This window comes from Pseudorasbora parva, chromosome 22 (assembly GCF_024679245.1).
Source record: "Pseudorasbora parva isolate DD20220531a chromosome 22, ASM2467924v1, whole genome shotgun sequence".
Lineage (NCBI taxonomy): Eukaryota > Metazoa > Chordata > Actinopteri > Cypriniformes > Gobionidae > Pseudorasbora > Pseudorasbora parva.
The window spans coordinates 34,690,998-34,703,624 of NC_090193.1; the positions used below are offsets into that span (position 1 = coordinate 34,690,998).

The 12,627-nt window shown below is 38.8% G+C and overlaps 1 protein-coding gene across 2 annotated transcripts in view; it reads right to left on the bottom strand.

The window, feature by feature from the left end:
* The window catches only part of bsnb (bassoon (presynaptic cytomatrix protein) b), a 131,223-nt gene that overhangs the window by 81,462 nt on the left and 37,134 nt on the right, over positions 1-12,627 (bottom strand). For both annotated transcript variants that reach the window (XM_067431746.1, XM_067431745.1), the window contains exon 3: positions 1,501-2,358. In XM_067431746.1, coding sequence (XP_067287847.1) covers positions 1,501-2,358 — 858 coding nt within the window. The remainder of the gene's footprint in view (positions 1-1,500; positions 2,359-12,627) is intronic.

A 12,627-nucleotide genomic window follows, 5' to 3' on the forward strand; every position in this document is an offset into this window, starting at 1 on the left:
ATCGTGACTTTATTGGAAGGAAATGAAACCGTCTGTTCGCTCGCGGTCTGTTGACCTAAGGGGCAGTGAGCCATTTGATGGCTTTTAGCTCGACACTAATGAACGACTTCAAATATATCAGGACAGGTGATACAAATGTGAAATAGTTTTTCGGAAATACTCTCTCTAAGGTCGCTCTTCACAGACTGCAAGCATAGAAAACAGATCAAAGTCTGGAAAGACTGTCTCAGTATGATGTATATCAATAGTGTATTGAAAAATATCTGCCTTCAATTTTAAGAGTTGCATTGCTGTTGTTGCAACAATCAGCATCCGAGAAATTATATCAGTAATCCTCGGTGGAGGTACAGCTCAAAAACAATCTTGTTATAAAAATACATTGCATATATCTGAAATCCTTAAAATATGAATAAATCATATACTCTGACCAGAATCTCCAATTGCGTTCAAATGCGAAATGCCCTTTGTGCTAATCTATTGATCTCCATTTGATCAAGAAGGCTTGCATAAAAAAGAAACAATTGCCCATCGACTTGCTTCAACAGTTTTTTTGGTAGCTTTAAAGGTCAAGAAATGTTTCTAAATCTGGCTACTTTTCAAATATATTTTGAAACTACCTCTAAGGCTCAGTTTTCCTTAGAACACATTACTCTGAAGAAACTGTTCTGAACTGACCTACAGCCTCAAGTGAACACGTCAAACTGTATGAGATGTTCTCATTAATATGGAGTGCCATGTTAGCCATAAAATATGGTAGAACCATATTAGCAAACTTTTGGTAAACACTGTTGAGAATATCAGTTTGGATGTAATGTCTTAGTGACATTTTTAATAAAATATTTTGCAATAGTTCTAATAATAATATATCTGAAAACTATATATATATAATATTATATACAGCGAGACCTTTTATGTAATACAATCAATATGCAATGTTACAGATAATCTCCCCCTTTAAATAACACATTACAATATTAATATGATATTATGTACAATATTGTATTATGCAATCAATGATTTTTGAAAACTGTATCATAATATGCCTCCATATCATTTTCGAAACTAACCCTTGGCCACACTATATCTGCAAATCGATTAGTCTCAAAAAAGAAAAATCTAGTATAGCAGCAGGAACTAAAGACTAGTCGGATCATGATGACACCACCCCAAAGCTGTCATAAAACACTTTCCAAAAACCATTCAACATGAGATAAAAGTTCCAACATCCCCCAGAATGTTCACAAAATGATAACTTAGCCTAAGGTAAAGAGTTCAATTGGCTATTCATAGAAGGAGTGTCACTGTGGAATTAAATAATACCAGTCAGACGAAAACCTGCCAAAGAACAACTCTGGAAATCTGTTAAAGAAAAAACAGACTGAGCTTATGCAACGTTGTCATCAAATACTCGGGAGCTGCAGATTGATACCAAGCCCCTAAAAAGTTAAGACCTTCCAAATGTGCACAAATCGCCCAGATAACAGAAAAGGCTTGTCTTACCTCGGTCAGGTGAGGCGTGGGGTTGAAGCCGCACATGTTGCAGACTTGGGTGTGGCACTGGGTGCAGAGGTTGTAGTTTGGGGTCTTGGCTGGATCTCCCATGTTTAGCTCAGTCTTACACAGTGGACAGAACACTTTGGGCTTTGCAGAAACGTCCTGCCGTGGTGGAGCTGGCTGGGCTGCAGGTTTAGCACCTGCCGCAGGACCTGGACCAGGCCCGGGGGGTCCCGGCTGCTTCTGCGGGGGTTTGGGGGAGGAAGGTTGTTGGGCCGGCGGTGTGGTTTGCACTGGATCTACTGATATCAAACTACTGGCCTGGTTCAAAAGCGAAGCGCCAAAACCGAAGAGTTTTCCGAAGGGCTGTTCTGGAGGAGGAGGTTGGCGGGATGGAGAACTTCCGGCGCTGCGAGTCTGATCCTGTCGCGGGGCCTGAGGCTGGAATCCGGGGCCCGACCGGGAGAGGTCAGGCTGGGATGGGGCTTTGGCCATGCCTGGAAGAGGAACAGCACCAGGAGCAGGAGGTTTGCTTTGAGGGGCAGCTTGAGGAATGGTCTGCTTCTTAGCCTCTGGGGGAGGCTGGGACTGATGTTGAGACTGATGTTGAGACTGAGGTTGGGGTTGGGGTTGGGGTTGGGGTTGGGGTTGAGGTTGAGGTTGGGCATGGGATTGGGGTTGGGATTGGGTCTGGGTCTGGGTCTGGGTCTGTGGGGGCACCATGGGCTGAGATACAGACTGGGGTGGAGGTTTGCTGGGCTGAGATGGTGAGTGGATCTGCTGCTGGCTTTTCGACCGTGGCGTCTCCATATCCATCCCCAACGCCCTCTGCATTTGACAGTTCAGACACAACCACTCTTGCACCTGGGAAAAACAATGAACCATTTACTGACAATGTAATTAAATCAGAAGATTTGACATTAATTTACATAATGAAAAATGTCATGGTGATAATGATAAAGAAGATGGGGAGGAAAAGAAAAGAAAGCAGACTAGAAGACAAGAAATAGCAGCCAGTTTCTTGCAATACTGAGAAGGTAAGATCCAGGATGCCAAATTTTGCTTTTTAGAGGTGGCACTTTACAGAGTCTAGCTACAGTACAAGTTTCAAGTAACCCTGAAAGCCTTGATTAGCTGGTTTAGCCTCCTGGGGAGCCAGGCTTCTAGCCTAGCGACATGTGAAGGCCAAGTATGGTAGGCCATACTCGAAATTTGTCCTCTGCGTTTAACCCCTGTCAAGTTAGTGGACACACATTAGGAGTAGTAAACACACACTGCAAATCGTGGACACCCGGAGCAATGGGCAGTCATTTTGATTTGGTGCCCGGGGAGTGATTGGGGATTTCAGTTGTTTTCTACCAATATTGAGAAGCTAAACCGCAACCTTTGGGTTACCAGTCTGACTTTCTATTAGGCCACAACTGCCCCCGACTGTTTCAGTCAATACTCAACCTTACTGGATGTTTTGAGTAACCCTGAAGACCTTGATTAGCTGGTTCAGGCTTGTTTAATTAGATCTGGAGCAAAATTCTCCAGGAAGGTGGACCTTCAGGGGCAGGATTTGACACTCTTGAACAAGATCCATATCTAGTGAGCAGAATATCATAGATACTGTGATCTAAACAGCACAAGGATTGTCTTTGCAGGGCACTGGAAAGATAAAATAATAAATGATAGACATGCCTTTCAACCCTCAGAAACTAAAAAGTCTTTGAAAGAAATAGGGCAGCAGGGATGGCCAATACCGAATGGAACACACCCAGGACCTTGGGTGTGCTTATCTGAGTTAGTAGTAACCACCTTCCAACACCACAGTAATCACAAAAAACTAAGTTTTGCAAAAACCACATATAAAAATTGGCTTGTACACTTAATAATTACATATAAACCTAATAATACGTTTCAGATTTTGTAATATCCTCCGTTCATTCGACCACTGGAACAGGAAATGAGACCGCAGCACTAACTACCTAACTGACACTGCTTCATAATCTATGACAGCGATGTGACATGCAGCCAGAGATAAATAGGATTCAGTAATAGGATCAAAAGGCGCAAATGATGTCCGGTCAGGACATTTGACTTCATGAATGGATTATAACCATATGAGGGGTTTGATGTTGAGTATATTAGCCTGTCTAGTGTCTGTCCGCTGACGCGATATTTGGAACTGACATGTTGAGACACGACATGCCGGATTTAATATAACTGTCCGACAAATCATATCAAACAAAACTGTAACATCTGACAGCTCGACTGACACGATATGACACTGGTTACTCTGGGGAGGGGGGTCTGCTTAGAGCTGGGAGAGTAAACGGACAAGTGTGTGCTAAATTGCCTTCTACGTTTCTAAGTTTAGAGGCCAAGGATTGTGATTGCTGCAGAAGAGTATAATATTTATGCAAAATTGTGCCAGAGGTGCAGTCAAGTAATAAACAAAACGGCAATAAGTACTCAACACTTAAGGATGTTGATACCTCAAGCTGAAATAAATGTATTCATCGCATGATTTCTGTGTAATGATATTTAGACTTTTGTTAGTGTGACTTACGTGTGTTCATTTCTGTATTTAATGTTTAGTTAAAGTTGTGTTGACCGTGACTTTGGATCATTAGTCACTTTTTCAGTGTTAACAACGTTCCGGCCATGGCCAATAGCCTCAGAACTGAGCCCAAAATCAAGTTGCGTTTCCACTATTGGGCCAGTAGCCCTGCAGTGCAAAAACCTGCCCTTAACACACCTCCATAGAACGAAGAAATATATTCTTGCCAAAATAACATACATTTGGGGGGTAAAATGTGTGTTATTTTGGCAAGGTTGCTGCTAAAATTCGCACTCATGGGTCTATATATCACATAATAGTTGCTTCAACCCACGGACATAGAAAACAACCGTGGAAAAAAACGCGGACTTGGCAACACAGTGCAGTTGAACTATGTTGACATTTGACAATGCGTCGCTTCGTTGCTCTGATTGGTTGTAGGTCTATCCAATTGAGGTCTTTCCTGGTTCAGCTGAAACACGCCCCAAAATCACTGCCCAATGGATCGGTTTCAGACTCATATTCTGACTAGAATTGAGTATGACGACGTCAGGCTAGCGATAATTGCAAACTGAGGATCTTTGAGTGATCTCACTATACGGTTATCTGTTTAGCCAGAGCAAGAGAGGAAGATAAAGAGAAGAAAGCAGCAGTTATTAGTTATACGAGTTAACCGGAGTGTATGAAATACGCTGAAAAAAAGTGTGTTGGATTTACATGATTTAATTTTGTACATCGGTCCCACATGAAACAATTAAGTTAACTTCAACATCATGAAATGAATACATTTCAGTGTATAAATTTTCAATACATTTTCAAAGTGAATTTGATATGACTCCCTGACATGATTCAGGCATTCAAAATCATATATTCATTCATCCACTTCAGTTTGATATATTTTAATGTTACATAACTGAATTATAATACTGCCTTACACTGTAAAAAAAGTGTAAAAATAGGGCACAATGTACTGTATAAATATGAAGGAATTTTCCGTATTGTTTTTTTTTTTTACAGGTGTTTTACCTGTATTTTGAATTACACCTTGCACTAGCTTGTGTTTTAAGGATCAACGGAAATATCCATAAAATTACTGGATAATGTACTGGCAGAAAATTATCAGCACATTTTCCGTTTTTATTCTTTAGAGTGTAGTTGACAAACGTTTAGCTAACAATAACACACATTAGCTTCTTAAATGCTAAGCATTAAAAGCTTTTTCACCAAAGCAGTTTTGACACTAGTTGTTTTAGTCCACAGCTTGAGCAAATGCTCCACTTTTCTCCACAATGGTAACCCACTGTAATTTAAATAGAAAATTTGAATTGTTCTAATAATTCCAACCTAATTAAATATTAAACACTATAAAACACAATTAAGTCTCCCCCTTTCTCATCTTGCTCAAATAATACATAAAATAACACTTTTACATATAAAATAACATTTACTTTTCATTTACTTTTCATTTACAATTACTTTTGATTTAGCCATATGCAGGGAACTAACAAGCCCCGTCCAGTTTCAGTTAATTTAACACAAATCATTCACGTAACACAACACAAATGGATTAAGTTTGATTTCAATTTGACTTATATTTAAGTGGATTTAAAGGTGCACCACGCAGCTTTCGTCCACTGGAGGGCGCCTATTCAAAACAAATCCTAGTTTGATGACGCAAAGTGTGAGCGCAGCATCTTGGGAGATGTGGTCTTCTCATCACAGCCGGTGAAAAATAGGACTCGGGCAGAAATCACATTCATGCATGCGGTTATTAACGTTACTGTAGTGTGAAGCAGAGCAGGGCAGAGTGTTGTGGACCTGAGCACAGCAGCTGGAGCGATTGTTAAACAAATACCCGCCTCGCGAACACCGGGACTTTTATTATGACGGGACGGGACACAGTCGCTGGGCGCCTGCACTGATCCGCTCTTCCGGTTATGATTTTGAGGTAATGCTTCTCTGTTTATCATATTAGATACATTTAAGTGTGTTCAAAACGATGTTATGACGTTACTCCGTGCGTTCACTTGTTCACACTGCTAAGAGTAAAGCGCTCTTGCGAAATAAAAGCCGAAACCGAGGGTAGTGCAGATATGACGCAATTGACAGGCGACTCCCTCAAATGCAATGCTGAAACGTCCCGGTCCTTAGTTAAAATAGCAATTTTCTCACAATTTACAAATAGTTGGAAACTTCTGGGATATTGTAGGTACTCAACTGAACAAAATATATAACACTGGCCTAGTGGTTTTTGGATATTTTACTGCAAAAATACTACATAGTTCACCTTTAACACAAAATGTATGGCAATTGTGTTGCTTTAGCTCATTTTATTTAAGCAATTTGAACAAGCAGTAAAAATATTTTTTTTCAGTGTAGCCTATATGCAGATACATTAGTCTGGATTATAACAAAGGCACAGGGAAAGAAGAGATCGATTTTTTTTAAAAATCAGAAAATCCTTGGAAACCCCAAAAACCAGATCAAGCCCTGGGAACTGGCCTTGGCACACACTAGCAGGCTTGCTTTTGACCGACTGGAAAAACACGGCTATTGAGGGTGGTGCAAACCAGCACGACGCCTCAAAACAGAGACCCAGCAACAGACAAATTCGACATGGCCATTTGACTGGTAATGGCTAATTAGATGTTTCCAATTGCTAATTGACTTCGCAAAACGCATTTTCTGACATTCTCAATGTATTTATATCTCTCTTTCCCATGGGCGCTCAGAAACGCCTCTCTCTGGTCAAGGCAAATGTCATGTGTGTGTAAGAGTGACAGACACACACCTCTCTTCAGGTTAAAATGAGATAGCCGTCACATTGGCTCAAGTGTGATAACTGACGCCTGTCAATATCCCATCGGTCCTTATGTAACATCCACTGACATCATGAGAGTGTGTCTCATTATTGACCATACTCACACCAGGCAAACATCCGTCAACTTTAGATCACCCTCACAAGAAAAACAGCCATGTGCAAACAAGTATTGAAATGTTTTAGGGTGCGTTCACACTTGTAGTTCGGTTCGTTTGGTTAGTTTGGTCCGGACCAAAAAACAAAAACAAACATAATAGTCCTGGTCCGCTTAGCGTTCACACGGGCATTTTTAACAGCGAACCTAAAGTTATCGAACCAAAGGCACAGGGAGACGCTCACAACCTGATTGGTCGGCTTATATGACGTAGGAGCTCGTTTACCGAACATGCAAAACAATGCTGTGTGCGGATTACACGCGCGGGCATATTATGCGTGTACATATGGCATTATTTTTTACCAGATAACTCATGAAGAGCTCATGAAATGTTCACAACATTCAAAACAACGCTGTGTGCTGGATTAAACGCGGTCATTTTATGCGTGTAACACATATGGCATTATTTTTTACCAGAGAACTCACGAAGAGCTTATGAAATGTTCAAAACAACGCTATGTGCTGGATTAAACGCGATCATTTTATGCGTGTACATGTGGCATTATTTTTACCCGCTGAGAACTCATGAAGAGCTCATAAAATGTTCAAAACATTCAAAACAGCAGCAGGATTTCCTCCGTTGTGCAAAAGAGACGGCCGTTCTGTCGTCTGTACCTGCTAATAATGGGCAACACAGGAACTTTGATGAGAAGAGCCAGGTATGCTTTTTGTGTGTTTTTTCTAGCATTTTCGAAACATGCTCGTCAGACCAAATATTGATGAGGCTCTTCCTCGTTGCTCTACGTTTGCCCTCTAACGTTAAAGTTACTCATTTTGGATAACGTCGTCAAATCAGCTGCATTATGCGTGGCATCTTGTGACATTATACGTCCGGTTTTTGGTCCGTTTACATGTCTTTGGTCCGTGTTGCGTTCATATATCAATCGAACCGCACCAGAGTTCGTTTGGAAGCGGACCGAGACCCATCTTTTTAGCGGTCTCGGTCCGCTTGTTTGGTGCGCACCAGAGTTCGGGTGGCAGCGTTCACATATGTTCAAATGAACCGCACTAACCGATCAACCGCACCAGGGTTCGTTTTAATCGAACCAAACATGACAAGTGTGAACGCACCCTTAGTCATGGTATCATGTACAATAAATATTAATGCTATACCACAAACCTTTGAACAATAGTGTATATTACATGTATGCTGTATATTTTAAATAAATTAATAATTACTGCTCACTCATGTTTTGAAAATTGATAAGAAACAATTCTTGAGCAACAAATCTGCAAATTATAGTGATTTCTGAAGGATCATGTGACTGAAGATGAGTAATGATGCTGAAAATTCAACTTTTTTGCACAAACAAAAGTTGCACAGCTCTTAATATTGGCAACAGCATATCTCCTGTATATTTGACATATCAGTAAAGAAATCCAATTGGTTAGCAAATAAAACTAAACCTGTAAAATCATTTATCTTTACACAAAAGAGCACATATGCACAAATGGGTTTCAATTACTCATTATCTGCATCACAGTACTTTTCATTTTTTCAGCATGAATCCATTTAACAAAACGAATAACTACTGAAATATAATGACTTGATGACTCTTCCAGAAATTACTTTTGTGAGTAAACGTTCTCGCTTGCATAAGCTTCTAGGTTATGAGGAAAGATAATGAGCAGTTTTCTCATAGCCAGACGTTTCACAGACGATCATTATTCTTACAATTATGAACTCCAAACATTCTAGAAGGATTCAACTTGAGGTAAATATTTAAAAAGGCCTGAAAAATGATATGTGACCTTTTGATGCCTGGTCCATCAATTTGTGAATTTAACCAGCTGTTGGAGTATTGAGAGACTCTTTGCTGAGTTTTTGCCGTGTAAATGTACTTCATTGAGTCAGCAAGGGTTTGTGTGATGGTCATCAGGTCAAACTTTGAGCCTGTGTGTGTTAGTTGGTGATAATGTCTCTAGAAATGTTTGTCAATCATTTTGAATGACAAGGCAGTAGTCAGAGTCCAAATTTAGTGGCAGAGACGGGGCAGACCGTGTATGTGTGTGTGTGTGTGTGTGTGTGTGTGTGTGTGTGTGTGTGTGTGTGTGTGTGTGTGTGTGTCATCATGTCTGCAATTGTCAATCAAACACACAGCAGATAAACACACTCTAAATACAGAAAGACAACAGGATTGGGTCACCTGTGCCAACTGTCATTTCCTTTCCTATGCTGCCATGCTTCATATAATCATCATCTTTGTCTCTGTGTCCTTGGTTGTTGAATTCTGTCATTATTTACTCCACCTAAATATTTTTGCTGTTATTTTTTTATGCATATCCCTTTTCTGTACAGTAACAGCTCTTAGTGATCACATCTCAGGCTCTAAAAAAAGTCAGGCTCTACAAAAAATACAATTAAAGTGGTTTGTATGACCACAGCTTTGTCCTCAGAGAAGACCAATGACATTTTAAAGTCAAATTTTTCTGAATAACTTTATTGCAAAAAAGAGCTTCTGCTGAAGGGAAGATCATAATATTACTTGACAAAAAGTATATAATTGAACCAGTTGAATACTTGAATATATTTATGGTGTTTTGGAGTCATTTTTGGATCTAAGGAGACATTGTCACATTGAGCTACATGTATTTTGGAGCACGTGTGTGCATAAAAAAATCCCGCCAGATCAGTTTTCTTAAATGTAAGATCACAAAAAGTGGAATAAGAAGCAACTTGATCATTTTAAGGCATCTTGTATTTATAGATCGAAAAACTGAAAAAAATACCTGATGTGATTATTAAACTTTTTCAGGCTATGATTTTATTAAGTAACTGAGAGATCTTCATGTATCAAAGCCTGAACGTGGCGTTGTTTTGGCTTACGCAACAGTTAACAATAACTGAATAGAGCACATTTATGCCAAGCGAATGCTTATGTACTAATGCTGATCAATTCAAACGGTTAAAAAAAAACATGTTTGGAACAAACAAGCATGAAAAAACAACGTCTCCGCCCATTATCTGTCTGTAAGACTCCGCCTATCCCAAGTCCCGCTCCATTCTCCATATATGGATTTGTGTACCAACTTTAGCTGGGCCTATTGATTCAAATGACACATTCTCCTGCCCTGTATAAATTATGACCATTAGTGGACTAACTATCCGAGAGCTGACCAGAATTAACATAAGACATTGGCTGTCTTTCAAAACCTAGCGAACAACCTAGCATTTTTGGATTCCATAGTTTCATTTTAATATATCAGTGACATTTAAATATGCAAAACTAACATTCAAAGTGTCTACGATGCACAAAGAAGTGTAGAAAGTCATCTTGCAGGGTTGTTTGGGTTGTTTTAACCCTGCGGATGGGTTAAATATTTGCTTAAGACAACCCAATCGCTGGGTTAAAATAACTAGACTGTATATATATATATATATATATATTTATATATATATATATATATATATATATATATATATATATATATATATATATATATATATATATATATATATATATATATATATATATATATGCATCATTCATTATGAAACATAAAACAGATTTCCATAACATCAAACAAACATCTAAGAAGATACTGCTTAACATTTACAGAGTTGGTTGCAAATCTAACAATATACTGCATTCCACTGGGAATTGCTTATGGATGTGCAGGATTAGTGCATATTTAAACAAGCATCTTTTCATCTATGTGTGCTTATGCATGTGTGTGAAGATTGCATGCGATTTATGAGAAACTAAATGTGTACAGGTTTATTTTAATATCCTTCAGAGTGCTTTTACACACACACACACACTGATTTACACCCAAATGATGGTGCAGAACCCGAGGTATTGATTAGTCAGCTGGTGTGTGAGAGAGAATCCACGAGAAGCGGAGAATCTCTCAAAGACACTGAGCTGAATACTAACACTCACACTCATACTGCAGCCTTACAGCGCTCAGTTAATCATAAATATTTACTGTATATGTCTCACGGTCACATTTAAAGGAAAAGTTCACATAAAAAAAACGATTTTTTTGGTTGACTGACTATAATATAAACTATAATATAATTCCAAACTATGTAATTTGCAATATATTGGTATTCACAATAATGTCAATGCATCAACAATCCTTCTTCTGAAATGTGTTTTTTTCTTACCCTTAAGCCTATTATAAGTGTTAGATCTGTCGGAATGGTTTTCACCCAAGAATCGCATACATGCGTCACTTGCCTGTGCATGTCTCATGTGTCTCTTTTTTCTGTGGAGCACAGAATTAACTGAGTTCATCTCTTCTCCTAACATATAAAAAAACAGACAATTTGGGTAATTTTTTGCTCATTTAATAATAGTCTTCCCATCCAACAAGTTACCTTGAGTAATGATGCGACCAAATCACTGATGCAGTGATTTAAACTTGAGAATCAGATCCGAGAATGAATTGTTCAATTAGGTCTGGCTGATCTGATTCAAGAACTGGATGATTCATTCAACTCACTGACTCAACGATCAGATCCCAGCAGTTATTGAATTAACAGCTGACTGGAAAACAAATGACATGTCTGTTCATAACACATACAGTATACGTATAATGTATGACTTAAGACGACTTTCAATATAGCACAAGTATCACTCTTAAAAATTAAGTTTTTTGAGCATATGGTTCAATGTAACCTTTAATTTGCACAAAAGGTACTTAAAATTGAAGCTGATGAATTTGAATTTAAATTACTTTTTTTTTTTAGCTTTAAGTATGAATATGTTAGCCATACTCTTATCTATAAGCTAGTAAGCATTCAAAACTTAGTCTCTCACTTATGCCAATATGAATCAATGATTTTGATGCCATCACTCTGCACTTCAGCTTCTCATCAGATTTTGTGTCTGTGTCCCGACAGAAGTGCCCCGCCCCCTGCGTTACAAACAGGCGCTGAAGCAGCGGCTAAAATCAGTCGTTTGTTCACTTATTTACTGTTTTCTACATGGTGAATGGCACATAGTGCATTATATAGGGGATAGGGAATGATTCAGACAGTGTAAATATGCTTTTCATTTGGGGCGAATGAAGTCTGGTTTTGCGTTAATGTCACGATCACGAGACATGATCACAGAGTGGATCATAGTCGGCGCAGACCGAGGAATTTTGTTCCTTGGGGAACAAAACGTATAACTGTAACTTTAAAAGGTACACAATTGGTTAGGTACAACTATAAAAAAAAAAAATCATCAGTTCAGTCGTAGTGAGTCGCTGTCCTGGAGAGTTTGGTTCCAACCCTGAAACACATCTATAGAAGCTCTTATTGAGAATGAACAGGTTTAGATGTTCTATTGAAAAAGTTTGGTCACCATTATGATGATCAGTGTTCCCTTTAGGTGGGCAGTTTGACTTGGAAGTAAGTTTGTGGTTTTTGCTACAGTGTTAACAAAACACAATTGTTAAAAACAAAAGAAGCCATAAACAAAATGTGTCATGAAGAATAATGTTTGACTAAACTCATCACTGAATAAAAATAATTATAAAGAATATTGACCAACAATACTTTCTTGCCACAGATCAGACATTCTAAATTTAGATTTTTTAAAACATTCTAAGAGGGGAAACGTTTAGACGCACATGCACAGATATCAAGAATCTGCATATGAATCTCAACAATGGTGACAT